This window comes from Xenopus tropicalis, chromosome 3 (genome assembly GCF_000004195.4).
Source record: "Xenopus tropicalis strain Nigerian chromosome 3, UCB_Xtro_10.0, whole genome shotgun sequence".
NCBI lineage: Eukaryota > Metazoa > Chordata > Amphibia > Anura > Pipidae > Xenopus > Xenopus tropicalis.
The window spans coordinates 97274599-97289911 of NC_030679.2; the positions used below are offsets into that span (position 1 = coordinate 97274599).

A 15313-nucleotide genomic window follows, 5' to 3' on the forward strand; every position below is an offset into this window, starting at 1 on the left:
CTGCAGTTCATGTGGAATTTTACATCAATATGTGTCTTCTGACAAAGTCAAAAGGGAGAAAAAAAATTTTTTGCATCACATTTAAAACCTGTAATGACAATTTTCACAAAGAGATCAGCAGCCCCTGTCTGCATAGGAAATTTAGCTTAGAAAAATGTGTTGTACAAATCCGAGGCTTCATAAGATGTCTGATATGTTAAGATGCATGAGCAAATTCTATTAAGCAGGAATTGTGCTTCCCATTTATATAGAACACAAAGCTGAAAATTGAATATTTTGGAACACTGGGATATGACACATCAGAGGGAGAAGATTTGTTGCAAGGAAATTGATTTGTGAAATGGTTTATTCGGGATTCTCTAGTTTCCTTGATTCTGGCTATTATCATAACTATGCCTGTGGTTTAGGCTATAAACAGAAACATTAATACAAAAAGAATACAATTGAATATTTCTATCTTTCTCTCTCAATGTATATTTGTATATACAGTATGTACATAGAATAGTTGGGCGCATAAGTTGGGAGAAGGATGATGCTGTAGTAACTGAGGTTTGGGGTTTGCAGGCCTCCAAGCAGTGAGTAAAGAAGGTAGATATCAACTGTAGACTCTAGGAATACAGGTATAGGATCTGTTATGCAGAATGCTCGGGACCAAGGGTATTTCGGATAAGGGGTCTTTCCGTAATTTGGATCTCAATAAATTAAGTCTACTAAAAAAAAAATCAATAAAACATTAATAAACCCAATAGGATTGTTTTGGATCCAATAAGCATTAATTATATCTTAGTTGGTAAAAGTACAAGATTCTATTTTATTATTCCAGAGAAAAAGGAAATCAATTTTAAAAATCCAAATGATTTAATTATAATGGAGTCTATGGGAGACAGGCTTTCTGTAATTTGTAGCTTTCTGGATAATGGGTTTTCAGATAAAGGATCCCATACCTGTACATGTAACTATGGCTTCTACAAATTGCTTTTAGTACTGAAGAGACCCCCAGAAGCTGTTAAGATGAGTAGACAGGCTATTTGCACAAGAGAACGCAAAAAAAGCTCTTTTAAGAAGATGACTGCCTGTCAGTTGGGGGGCAGGGAGGAAACCATCCGTGTTGTATTAGAAAAATCCCTTAAAGAATGTCATTACGTGTTATTATGAATCAGATGCCACTATAACATGTATTTGACCTAAAGCTGTATCCTTTCTTTAGTAATAAGACAGCACTAAGCAATTGCTTATATATATATATATAATTTACATTACTGCTATATTTCTATATTTCTCTGTTTTAAGAAAATAAACAAATTTAGCTTTATGTTTCATGTCCACTTTTAATAGTAGTTGGCTTGCAGCTTATCGAAAAATCACATTTTTTTTCCATTGAAAAAATGCTTAATTGTGATCTCTTGAAGTCCTTCTTATGAAAAACATGGAAAAAAAACTTGAATGTAGTGAAATCACATCTACGCATCATTTTCAATGAGTCTGCCGAATCTGGAATAAATCTCTAATTTGCTAATAAACTCCCATTGACGTCTGCACAAATTTGCCAGCTTTTAAATGCTGAATTTTTATATTCAAGTTTTCGGCAGTTGCTAAATCTCGAATTTGGTATTTTTACTGCAAAAAAAAATATTTTGACTTGTTGAAGAAAACTCAAATTTCAATTGGCCTCTAACTGACCAATCTTTTTGGAAACTCTAATATGTACAGTTACTCAAATATAACAAAGTCAGATGCATCTCTATAGACCTCTCCATTTAACTGATGAGCCTTATGTGGCTAAACACATATGGGACACTCATGGGCCTTATACCACAAACAAACCTTATATATGATGACCCTAATATATGCAGTCATGCTTAGGTACAAATGTTCTTTAGCCAAAGGTACAATGCTTATGGATTTAAGCTCTGTTATGTTACACAAGAATTATAAATAATATTGCATTTCCCAATCAGTACGCAGAAACCATATTATTGTTATTGGTATCCATGAAATGTTGTTATAGATCTGCCTTTTAACATACAGTGTTCATAAGGTATGATGCTAAAGATTTCTACCTAGCTCAGCACATTGGCATCATTATAGTGTGCATTTTTAGGCTCAATATTAAGAAGCTTGCAAAGACCAAATAGTTGAGTGCTGAATCCCATCATAGGAGATGCTGACACACTCATTTACTAAAGCTTCGCCTGCAGATTGCACCAGTTATTATGTCCTCAGGCTGCTCCACCATGTAATGCATTTGAAACTTGCTGTCAATCACCATAATGCAATGCTAGAGAAAGAAATCCCCTTTGCATAACTCCCATTTTGTTGTAATTCCTGTAATTATATGCCTATTTAAGATACATTTAATTATATGCAAAATTAATTTACTAGTCTGGGTTGTCTTTATACTGCACAGTCCCACTGTGATACAAGCACCTACATGGTTAACTATTGAGTATAGACTCTACAGTTAATCACGTAGGTGCATTTGCCTTAATAAACACAGTGCCATAATTGTATTATTATTATTAAAATATTAAGCAGCCCTAGTAATTAAAGAGAAATATTTATTCTCCAAAAGAAGTCTCCTTTCAGTGATTTTTTTAAATAACCCAGTAGCTACATGAAAAGTGTTTCATGCAAACAAATCATATTTTTGTATTATACATATAGGATAAGGGATCCCATACCTGTATTTATATTCTTATATTCCCTCTTGAATAGTCCTTTGGTGCTGGTACAAATTGCCTTACAATACATGTATACCCCATATACATACATTTAGGTACTTACTAGGGGGTTGCTCACTCTGATCAGACATCATTAAATGCCAACCGCAGAGTACATTGGTCACTGTCACAAAAAAGCTGCCATGGAGTTTATGTAATGTAAATGCTAATTTATACTTTCATATGTAACTAGACCAGCAGCAGGGCTGCTTAACTTCTCTCATGGTGGGAGATGCAGCTCCTGCTGGTAGCAGAGTTTGGGGCCATCCTCTCTGTAGGTAGAGGCAGCCTAATACTCAGTGGTGGATATAATGACATAGTGCTGATCTCAAGTCTTCAGTAAGGAACAGCAGAGCATAGTAGGGATCTCTTATAGAATTCTGGCTTTGAGTATTGCCTTGGGGTGAGGCTGGCAAGGTTCTATTTATTTGATAAAATGTGAATAAATACTGTGGCCTCTGTTTTTTTACATTTTGCATATACACTGCCCTACCTAGATAGAGAAGCTCATTTCTAATATGCTACAACTATTCATAGACAAAGAAAACTTCCATATTACCAATTTCTTCCAAATTCACACCCAACACAGATAAAGGGGTTGGGCTGAGAGGGTTCCCATCCCACTAGTTGATGTGAAAGACATGGGGCAGATAATAATTATCTCCTTGTTTTTGTGAAACAGGTCACATGGCAAAATTGTAGTGAGAATTAGCAACAAAAAACTGTAACCAGGGGGAAAAGTTTGCTCACCCCTAGTAACAAGAAACATTCAAGGGAAATAGTGATACAAATGAAACTCTGACTTGCTGCTCAAATTGAATTGTGTGAATAGTGTCCTACTTTCTAAACATTACGCAAGATGTCTATTTCAGAGGTATGAGTTCTGTCAGGATGAACAATGCATATTGTAGGCAAACAGGATCCCTGTGAGTATAAATAATGCAAGCCTGAAATAAGGTAGTAATCATTTATATTACATCAATTTAAAAACGCAATTAGTATAACGGTAAAACAAATGGAATTTTCAGCAACTTGCATTAAACAGAAATTATGACTGTATGAGTTGAGCTGCACAACTTTCCGGCAAACATATTAAGCATTAGTTTCAAATTTATCTCCCCTGAAGCCAAGTATTTTGCTTCCATGTGTAACTAGGGAGTATAAATAATTGCCTTTTTAAGAAAATATATAGTTAAGCTTTCAAGTTAAGAAGATGATCACATCGAAATAACTTGCAAAATAAACTTGTTTGGATTTTCCAGCATGAGTCCTTATCTAGAACTGTGGTTGCATTGCTTTTCTTCTTGAATAAATAAAGGAAAGTTTTTAAGAGAATTAAAAAAAAAAATCAAAGTATTAATTAAAGCATAGAAAATCCTACTATGTGGAGATAATTGATTCATGCTGAAATTTACAATTGTGTAGTGCATATCTTATGTGTGTTTAATCAATTATCAGTTCAATTTTCTTCTTGTTTCTATCAAATTCATGACATAAATATACATGATATGAGCTGTGCACCATATCTTAACTCAAAGAAGGTAAAACCAAAAAAGATGTGTTTCTATTAGTTATGTTATGCTTCCTAGCCATATATGTACTCATTTTTTTCTTATTAAAACAGCACTTTTATCCTGTTTTATAACAAGGCTACTAGCAGTACTTTATTACAGTGTGCATTTCCAGCAAGCAGGTCAAGACCAATGACTCTGGGACACTTGTATTTTATTGTACAGCTATAACAAGTACTGTATGGGTTTTAAGTGACGTACACAATACACAGCAAAAGAAAAAAGAAAACAAAACCAACTAAGAAAAAGTCTCAAATGACAAATGTGGCCTAATTATAGGGGTTATTCATGTTTTTAATGGATTGAAATAAAATTGTTTATTTTTGAGACTTTTTCTTAGTTGCTATGTCCCACAGTGATCACGAGGGGGCGTTCTCCATTTGCTACATATTATAATTGTTTTTTCATAGTTATGTTGTTCTTTAAAATTTCCTTTCTTGGAGCTTTTTGGTTTTCAAAAACAAAACAAGTATGTATCCAAGGCTATTGTGATACTAAAATCTACAGTTAGTATTAGTGGTTGTATATATAGTTTATGTGTGTGAGTGTATAGATTGGTAAGTATAGGTTTGTGGGTGCTGGGTTTCCTTGGAAGGGTTGAATTTGTTGGACTCTGGTCTTTTTTCAACCCTATGTAACTATGTAAAAAAGAACACCCAAACATGCAAAAGGCCTAAATGTAATCCAGCGTTTTATACATTGTTATCAATGTATAAAAATCAATGTTAGCAGTGTCATTTTACCAGTCATTTGTAAAATAACTGATCACCAGTTATGCAGCCCCACCTTGAACCACTCCAATGCTGAAGAGGTAGGCAAAGAGTCGCATAGGGACTACTGCCTTAGGTCACAGCAGCCCCAGAAGCAGTGCTGTTGATTACTGCCGGTTGTGCTACAGTTGGCACAATCTTTTTGAAAATGGTTTAACTGACCATTAAGTAATATATAACAGAATGTATACAGTGAACTTTCATCCAGAACAGGCAACTACACCATTACAACAGTCAACATTTCCTCTTAACAAAGAAAAGTAATTCTCCCACAGGTCACCTCTTCTTGCTGAAATGTTTTGGAAGCTCAGAGTTCCCCCAGTCCAATAAAACAATGAATTCACTCTATTGCCTAATGCATTTACTGGACTACAGGAGTTCCCTCAAAAGGGCATCTTCATGGTTAAAAAAATTAGATTTGTTTGAGCAAAATAACGTTCTTGTTTTAGGGCATTAAGTTTTAAATCAGATTTAGATTTAGCATTTCCTTCACCTTGAATTATCTTAAATAAATAACTCACAAAACATTATGTGTTAGGGGATAGATATTTTAACATCCTACCTGGCTTGCAGGGGTTTGCCCAATGACAGCTTCATATGGAGGTGGGAGCTCAGATGGATATAGAATCCCAGGACTGTTTATGGAAACATCATATAACGCACTGAATGGAGAATGGGGAAAGTCCAGATGAAGTCCTCTAAGGAAAAAAAAAAACCACATCAAGTGACATGCAGTAAATCTACTTAGAAGAATTAGCACATTTGAGTCCATTTCAAGCAAATAATTCTAAGTTTTAAAAATGATTTCCTTTTATCCAGTAATAATAAAACAGTGCCTTGTACTTGATGGTAACTAAGCTGCGTGAGTCCATGTTGGTGCCAAGACAATCCTATTGGGCTTATTTCATGTTTAAATAATTTTAGCAGACTGAGAGGATTTATTTATTAAAATTTGAATAGTGAACTTTAGAGTTTTATTTTAATTCAGATATACTCAAAATTTTACCAAACTCGAATATTTGCTTATTTTTTTAATATAAAAAATGTGATCGCATTAGATCGCATTGGGAAAAAAAAACCTCAAATGCATTACATTTGCATTTTAATGGGTCAGCAAACTCTCCAAAATTCCAAAAAAATTTAATTGAAAAAATCTTTTAAATTGTGCCTAGGAAAATGCCCTTTGACTTCCAAATGAACACACAGGTTTTTAGATGCGGTTTTTTTTTATATTCTATTTTTTGAAATTTTTTCACTTAATAAATATCTAACATTTGAGTTTTTGTAAATCCTAATTTGAATTCAAGTGTTTTAGTACAAAAAAAAGTCAAAGAAAATTTGATTTTCACTGATAATGTTGGTCAAAATACAAAAAGATCCAATATCCCTTATTTTTGTATAATTTGACTTGACAGTCTTGCCATGAAACAAACAGTGCTCTTTATACAGTTGAATGCAAGTTTGAGCACCCTTTGCCAGATTACATATTTAGTTTTTTTTAAAAAAATAATTACTTTGTGAAAAGTAAGGAACAACTACTGCATTAATCTGTGCAATAAAAAACAATTGGGCTCATTTATAAACACTGGGCAAATTTGCACCTGGGCAACAGCCCTTGACCAGGGTCAGACTGGGGGGTGCAGGGCCCACTGGCTTCTGCCTCAGGGGCCCATGCACCCCCAATGGCCCCACAGCCTTCACCCCCCCACCCCACAGGGGCCCCAAACACCTGGCTGAACCCCTTCCCCCAAGCGCGCCTAAATGAAACTTACCTGAAGCGCGTTGGGGGAGGGAGACTGGCGGATCAATGGAGCTCCCTGTGGGGACCGGTCTGGGCCACTGGGTTTTTTCTTGGTGCCATGGCAGCCCAGTCCGATGCTGCCCTTGACAACCAATCAAATGTTTGGTTTCATTACTGAACTTGCAGTTGCCTTAAAAAAAATCCAGTCATTTGACTGGTTGCTATGGGTTACTGCCGAAGTACAAACTTGGTAAAATAAAATGTAACTGTGCAGTACCATTTGCAAATATGTTTTATCACTGATTTTTTTTTCTACTTTTTACTAATGGGCTAATTGATCAATTTTTGAGTTTGTCTTTCTAAATCAAATGCTCGCTTATTTATTAATAAGGAAAACTTGCTAGAATAAAAAAAAACTTGAATACCTCAAATCTTTTGAGTTTACAAACTGGAAAAAATTTGTGTTTCAAAATATGACTTGACTATGCCTAGGACAACTCCCATTGACTTCTATGGACACTTTTGCATTCATCTGTATTTGTTTCAAATGTGAAGCTGAATTTATTAGACTAAGAAGGTATGAATGTTGGTGACTCTTATGAGTTTCTTATTTCCCTCCAGTTTGCCAATAGATGGAGATTCTGCGGATGTGAGGGGTTAAGAATAGTAATCTTACATGCAAGTAGAGACAAGACTAATTACAGCACTCATAGTCAGAACAAGTATTTTTGATATACACAAAGCTTTTTGAAAATATACAGGTAATATCTTTCAGAAGCAACAGGTAAGGAACTGTAAAGTTATTTTAATTGAGTGTTAATGCAAAACATCACATGGCTTACTTACCTTTGTACCTCCAAAACTGGTGTACAGGTGTACTCAGGTGGGTAATATGGCGGAGGTGGGATTGGTGGAATAAACTCATCAAAATCCAGAGTTTGGTGGAGAATAGTTCCATGGGGCATCATGCAGTCCATATTTGTAGAGTGTCCCCTTTGTGGCAAAAACTGGAAAACAAACAAAAACAGTTATAAGAAGTAAATGTTTTCTGCATTAGACACCATACATTAGGGTTGGTTTTAACTGAAAAAGAGAGGGTTAAGGGCTTTTGTTAAATATGTGTGACGGTAAACATTAACTTTGTTGGCAGCCCACATTTTGTTGACAATGCTGCAGGACAAAACATGGCCAGGCTGCTGCTCCATGTATTAGGGGTGTAGGGGTGTAGATTGACAACATCCTTAAATAGGCATTTTTTGCTATCTTAGGTTTGGGAGGGTTGCAAGAAGGTACACATCATGACATTTAACAATATGTATTAAATTTCACTTTCTATGGCTCTTGGCCCAAATTATGAGATGGAACCTATGAACAATGGCTTAATGGGTGGGTGATTATTTATAGAACAGATATATATGCACATTGAAGAAATAGCACTGCAACAAAGTGAAAAAATGTAGCTTCAAAAACATTTTTTAATGAGTAGTTGGATGGTAATGCAATTATTCCATTACTTGCCCTAAGTAACTCAATAGCTATGACACATAGAGCTGCAAATAAATGACATCAGAAGAAGTGGTTAAACTAGATGGGGTGCAATCTGCAATAAGATTCAACCAACCTTGGAACCATTGGAACCATTTTATCTTGTATGAATTTTATTTTAAAGTAGTGAAATTTGAGTGGGGGTGAATTTGACAGCGATATGGAATGTTCAGAAAACTACTATAGGTCAGACTCAGCTTGATGTTATAGTGTATATATAGAGCCGACCTGTTCACAACTGACAGTTCCACAAAATTTAGTTAATGCTTATTTGAAGACATAGCTAATCCTATCAACATAATTGTTAATGTTTGTAAATTAGTACAGTTTTTATTAGCCAGCATCAATGTAACTTCATTATCTATGCTCCACCGGTCAGAAAGACACTCTTCAATGCATCTATTTATTTCCACGTGGAGCCTTGTATTGCAAGAGTGTCGGAAGCAGTGTAAAATGTAGTAGCATCAGATAATACAATTACAAAGGAGAGCAGAAGTCTAATGAGCCTGTTAGCATGTTAAACTGGTACATATCATAGATGGAACTGTTCAGGAGAGGAAATTAAATGTGGACCAGTGACCCCTTCATTGTGTTCTGCAGTGGAAAAAAAATCATAGCTAAAGCCAATTGAAGAGGACAGCTTTTCTTATTCTCCCCCAGGCAAGGTTCTACTGTCATGTCACTTTTGTTGGATCACTTGCAGGCTAGGTCTTTAGCTCTTCCCTTTAGAAGCAAGTGATCTAATGCTGTTTGCTGAAGGCAGAGTTTTGTATTGTGCTTGAACAACTGCTTTCGTGTTTGCTCTGCTGTCTGCTTGCATTACTGTCAGCTATATGCCACCCAGTGAACAATTACAGTAACAGAGAGGAAATACTGTTCCCATTTGCAACACAACAGAGAATATATTTATTGTTCAACTTTTTACAACTAACATGGGCTCCTACTAATGTAAACATTTAATTAGAGCCTTATTAATCTAAAAAGGAAGTGTACAGCAAAGCTTTGGTTTTAGATTCTAATTTACTATAACCCATGGACCCACACATTTTGGCCTAGGCATTGTTGATGGTGAAGGCTATATATTGAAAGGTATGATGTTTTACAGAACTACACCCTTTGGGTGTTGAGAGACTGTGTGAATAACAGCTCAAAAATGGAAGAAAGTTGAGGGATACTTTTCAAAATGACATATTATTGTTATATTTCCTTAAGTTGCCTTAAATATTGGACAAGGAAAGTGCAATTCACTTCAGAGTGTGGTGCTTATTTGTTAGACACCCTCAGTAAATACAATTGCTTGGTTTTTAGCCTGGGATGGTACTTGCCTTCTGTAAAAACACACCAACCTGGGGCACGTTACCTCTGAGCACTGCTGCCAGTGTATTTTAAAGGGAGCACCACAGCAGGGTGAAAAATAAGCCATTGTATTCACTAAGGAGTGCCTAACACATTGGAATGCCCAGTGAATTGCGCTTTTCTCATCTTTTAAAGATAGGAGGTTGCTCTCAGATGAAGCTAACAATTCTTCCCACAGCCAGCACTGGAAACTAGTGATGAGAACATTTTCAGCAGGCATGGATTCGCAGCAAATTTCCATATTTCATGATGGCGAATTGCTTTGCGAAACTTAAGTGAAAATTCATTGCACTTAAAAAAAATAAATAAAAAATTGTTGCATCAAAATGGGTGCGGTCATATCAAAATGGGTGCAGTCACATCAAAATAGGCATGGTCATGTCAGAATGGACATGGTCATGTAAAAATGGGCGTGGTTGCGTAAAAATGGGTGCAGTCATGGCAAAAAAACGCGGTCAGCAAAAAAAGAAGTGGGTAACAAAAAGAGATGCGGGCGACAAAAATGTAATGTGACAAATACGTTTTGCAGATTTTTCGCCGTTTCACTAATTTGCAAAAGAAAAGGTAGGTGTGTGAAGGATTGCCTAATGAGATATTTAATGATGCAGAAATGCATCTCAGTGAACAGTGGTGAGTTGACATTTCCCCCTTGGGCTTTATTAGTGTTAGGAGAAACATTTGGCTTGACTTATTATGGAAGCATGGATTAACAATGGCACCTAGTCTACGGTAACTTGTTTTTACTTTAGCTTCTTTTTAACAATTCTGAAGTTGACTATTCTGACATGGATGTGTCCATAAATTTTTTGTTTGTAGTTCCTGCTAGTTCATACTTGTTTAGTTATCTGGACTTGGATAGATTTGTAATAACACTGTCCCTCTTTGATAAAAAAGACAGTTCTTTCTGTAATTTCAATTTTCTTAGAGTAACTGTTGATTCTAAAGAATTTGAATTTATGCGCTGTCCTCAGTCAAACAAACAAACAAACAAAAATGTTCTAAAGAACTGCTTTGTGTGCTGGCATTTGTTTCAAGAACAATTACAATGGGTAGAAGCAAATCTGTGGTTGGAAGTATGGAATTCATTTTTTCATATCTTATAGTGTGCCAGTTTGGCAGGAAAAAATTTTGGATGCTTTGAATTTACAGTTGTTCATATGCATACTTGGCTTTGAAACTTATTATTATTAAAGCTGTTTGGGGATTTTCTTTAAATTGGAAAATACTGTTATTAAAATGTTATTATCCAAGTGTAGTCTTATCTGTTAACTAATTCTCTACAAAATACAATGAAATACTGTAATTGAAGTCAGTAGGTTTTGAGATTTGCCAAAAGAGGCTGACTAAGAGGGTGTGGTCTGCAAGGAACAATCATCAATAGAACTTTATATTAGACATATGGTTCTAAGGTATTCTCTATCAGGTCCTGCAGCGCACATGTTTTTTTTAGCTCCAGGCTGATATGGCTGATATGTACTTTTGGCTGCTTGAGAATGTGGCTGTAAGCTAAGCTAGCAGGAGTTTCATTTTTAACAATAGCAGGTGAAAGAAATTCAAAAAGCTGTTTCTCTTAGCAAATAACTAAGGGCTGTAAAAGGTGGTTCGTCAAAGCAAATGTCAGGAACCAATTTCCAAAGTTATTAGGATTACTGTTCACATCATTGAATAGAGTTTGTTTTTCGAAGTATAAAGAAATGTTATTTAAGGTTTCATTTGTATTGCTGTTTTTCGTAGTATTGCAAACCAGGGACTTGGTGGCTAATAATAAAAGCTATCCGCCAAATCTAAAAGAGAGTTGTTATTTTCAGATGGGGTAGGAATTGACATAAAAAATCTGAAAGGACCTGCTTCATGAACTAGAGGGTTCATTATTTCTACTGTCAAGTAGTTTTTAGTCATGAGACCTAATGGCGGTACGTCATTTTACATGCATGTATCTCCTAACTAGATAATCATTTAATAAAAGGTTTATAAAAGGTTTTATAAAAGCTTTTCAAGCTCACGTGGTTTAGAAAATAAAATAAATATAAAGCTAAAAGCTAGTTTTTTTCACATTGGAGTAGTTACAGAAAAGGGAAAGTTAAGTCAAAGGAGAATCTTTGATTAGAAAACTGGGAAGGTTGGCATTAGGATGTTTTTAGCTATATGTGTATCATCAGTTTTCTCAAGCAGATAGCCAGCATTTATTACAGAGGTCACCAAGAAGATATTTTAGATTGTTACTCATTTTTGTTTTTTGCGGAAAAGAAAGAACATCCAGTAGGCTTTAAACACCTCCCTTAAATGTGCAATTTTGCTGCTAGGCCAAAGAGATATGTGGAGGGCCAACCTTTTGTGAACTATTTAAGCAGCGAGTTCTCGTTTTTCAAATCCTTATGTCAGGTATGGGGCCTATTATCTGGATCCTGTTAGAAAAAAAGGTCCAAAATGGCATAATGTCATTTTCATATTTAAACCAAACAATTCCTCATTTTCAACTAATTTCTCAAAAACGATGACCCGGCACTTGATGTTAACTAAGCTAGTGCACCAGGTGGCACAACAATCCTGTTGGTTGTTATTAATATTTAAATGTGTTAATAGCATTAAGGCATGGTGCTCCACATTACAGAAAAATACGTATCCAGAAAACCCCAGGTCCCACACATTCTGGGTAACAGATCTATGATCTGCTATACTGGGAAAGGTAGAACTTTCATTTGGCTTTAGTTAAAGGAGGTTACATTTTAACAACACAGTCAATATTTCCATGCATAGTAAGACGGCTGGTATGGATTTAGTCTCTTCACTATAAGCCTCTAAAGAAAGTCAGAAGAAAGATTAATATAGAATTTTTTAGAATTCCTGCCCCTTCTTAGTAACTTTTCATACATAATTAGGAGGAGTTTGTGTGTGATTATACCTAAATTATTGGGTTTCTCTCCAGTATAGGACTGAACTTTATTTAACTGATGACTAAGGATATGGCGGTGAGGGCTACTTTTGTACCGAGAGACTATTTTTGCCTAAGATACTGATGGTGGGGTGTATGTCAGCCGTTCTGCATGGACAGTGTAGCTGTAACGTGGCTCCCAGACTGCATAGCAAGTACTTGAATATTATGCATTAAGGATGTCCCGACAGCAACCACACAGCTATTGAAGACACTGGTTCATAAGTGCAAAGACTAAATAAGATGTTATGCAAATACTCCAAGTGGTAGGTTAAAGTTAGTTTTCAAGGAGTGTTCACTACAGAAGGTAGTGAACAGAGAAAACCTCAAGGCATGGGTATTTCGTTATTCTATGAGCAGCATATATTATTTAGAAATTCCATGAGTTTTGTCATATTTTTACATTGAGTATAGTCAATAATAGTAGAGTGGTGTATACCTACATATGACCAACTGAATAATTTGTACAGTTTTCTACTAAGAAAGTGTTTTATGTCTTGTATTTTGTGATTCTCTGTGTTTGGTAGAATAGAAGATTTCAACACCTTTTTCAAACACTTTTTTTTCTAAAACTGTTTTCTTGAGATGATATTCTGCATTTTGTGTTTTTCTCTCTCTCATAGTTTGACCTTCCCTTGATAAAATGGAGTTTCACTACTCTACTATGGTAGGGAACAGTATAATCTATCTGTGAATCTTCAACAAAATGCTCAGGTGCATTGAGTTATATAAGCTGGTGGTCAATACCATGAATTTGGATGAAGCCATAAAGCAATATAAATGCAATATTTTCAAGCTTCAGCTTTCCTTTTCTGACCAATTTTAAATTCAGCTGTAAGAAATATCACCCTCTACATAAAAATACAACAATATTTATGGTTTCTAATCAAGAAGGAAAAAAACTCTCCCTTAAACTTAAAAAGAAGATATTTAACAAAGTCCTTTATAAAAGGGAAATTATACCTATGCTTGATCAAAGTTTTGTAGCTTTTACATCGATTATATAGGTCTTTAATAATAATTATACAGGTATGGGATCGCTTATCCGGAATCCCGATATCCAGAAAGCTGCAAATTACAGAAAGCCTAAAATTGATTTCCTTTTTCTCTGTAGAAATAAAACAGTGCTTTGTATTTGATCCCAACTAAGAAATAATTAATCCGTACTGGATGCAAAATAATCCTATTGAGTTTAATTAATGTTTTATTGATTTCTTAGTAGACTTAAGGTATGGTGATCCAAATTACGGATAGAAATATGCTGTATTAGATTTAGCCACTAGAAGTCTCACTAGTTTAGACCTGTGTAAGAGTTAGTGTTCCTTGTATCTTGTCATATATTTTATAATTTTTTTATCACTTTTCAGGAAATAGACATTCATTTCAAGGATGTCAAACTACCAATTATAATACTGTATCTGAGTTTGTACATGATATTTTTCTCCTGTTTCAACCCAATTCAAGATAGAGCCCTAAAGTACTCTCACTCCATGCATTCTGTATATGTCAGTGCTCAGAAAAATAAGTCTAGTACTAGAACTATGCATTGATGAATTCCCCTCAGTATAACTATTTTGGGGCTATGACGAATGTTAAACACATATACATCTCAAATATTCCCTTAAAATTGTATATATTGTGTTCAGAACTTTATCTATTCCTTTTTTTTTTTCACTAATTTTTAAAATGATTTTAATGATAAATGCATCTACATACATACCTACATACTCCCCTTGCCTTTTGTAAAACACTGCTATTTAAGAAAGGCAGACACTTAAGTTATGTCTGTGAAGTGCATGGAGGAGGGCAATAATGTGTGCGGGAAGTGAAGCATTTCTGGGAAGTCAGCTCGTTATAATGATTTACATTATTTTAATCAGCTAATTGAAATACTGAAACTTGAGCACTATCGAAGCAAATTGTTTAAAATTGCACATTATATCCAGGCAATAATTTTTCCTGTAAAATGTGCCTTTGAGGATGAATAGGCGATGGTCACAATATATCAGTTGATTCAGTTTTAAAAATATATTATAGACAAAAATAGGCAAAACACAGTATAATTTGGCAAAGTGCACACTATATTGAGACATGTTTCTTTCAGTAGTCACTGGCACAGACATGGATACTGAATAGTTGAATAGGGTGTGCACCACTGTTTGTAGGATGCACTGGGAGACCGATGTGCACTACTACCGCTTGGTGTGACAATCCCCAGTTGTGGTAAGCAGGTGGTGGTATACAAAGGGACATGCCTGTCATGAAACTGGAATACATTCTCAGTGCCATTTTTCAGCCCTCATCCTTGCCTGTACAGCACACATAGATTCCCTTTCAGTCATAGAATGGTCCCCCTGCTTCATGGATGAGTAAAACCAGCTAGCCGCTAAGGGTTCCTTACAGTTATATTGGGCCAGTGTACTATCCAGGGAATGGAATATTAGATTAAAGGGTGGCAAAAGAGTAATAGGTGGTGAGAAGTGATGCAACAGCATGAAAATTCACAGACATCAGGACATGTATGTCCTGACAACATGGCACACACTTCCACATGACGATGATGCCCCTTTGAGGGGTGCACAGGCATAATGCCAATTTATATTTATATTGATAGATGCTAATGCTCAGTATTTTTCAGAAGTCATAATTTTCTTGCCCTAATTCAGTGACATATGATA

General features: G+C 35.4%; 1 protein-coding gene across 2 annotated transcripts in view; it reads right to left on the bottom strand.

Annotated features, from left to right (window-relative positions):
• fam189a1 (family with sequence similarity 189 member A1) overlaps nucleotides 1-15313 on the bottom strand; it is a 346103-nt gene that overhangs the window by 24043 nt on the left and 306747 nt on the right. For both annotated transcript variants that reach the window (XM_031898054.1, NM_001078904.1), the window contains 2 exon segments: nucleotides 7649-7809; nucleotides 5624-5759 (listed from right to left, as the gene is read on the bottom strand). In XM_031898054.1, coding sequence (XP_031753914.1) covers nucleotides 5624-5759; nucleotides 7649-7809 — 297 coding nt within the window.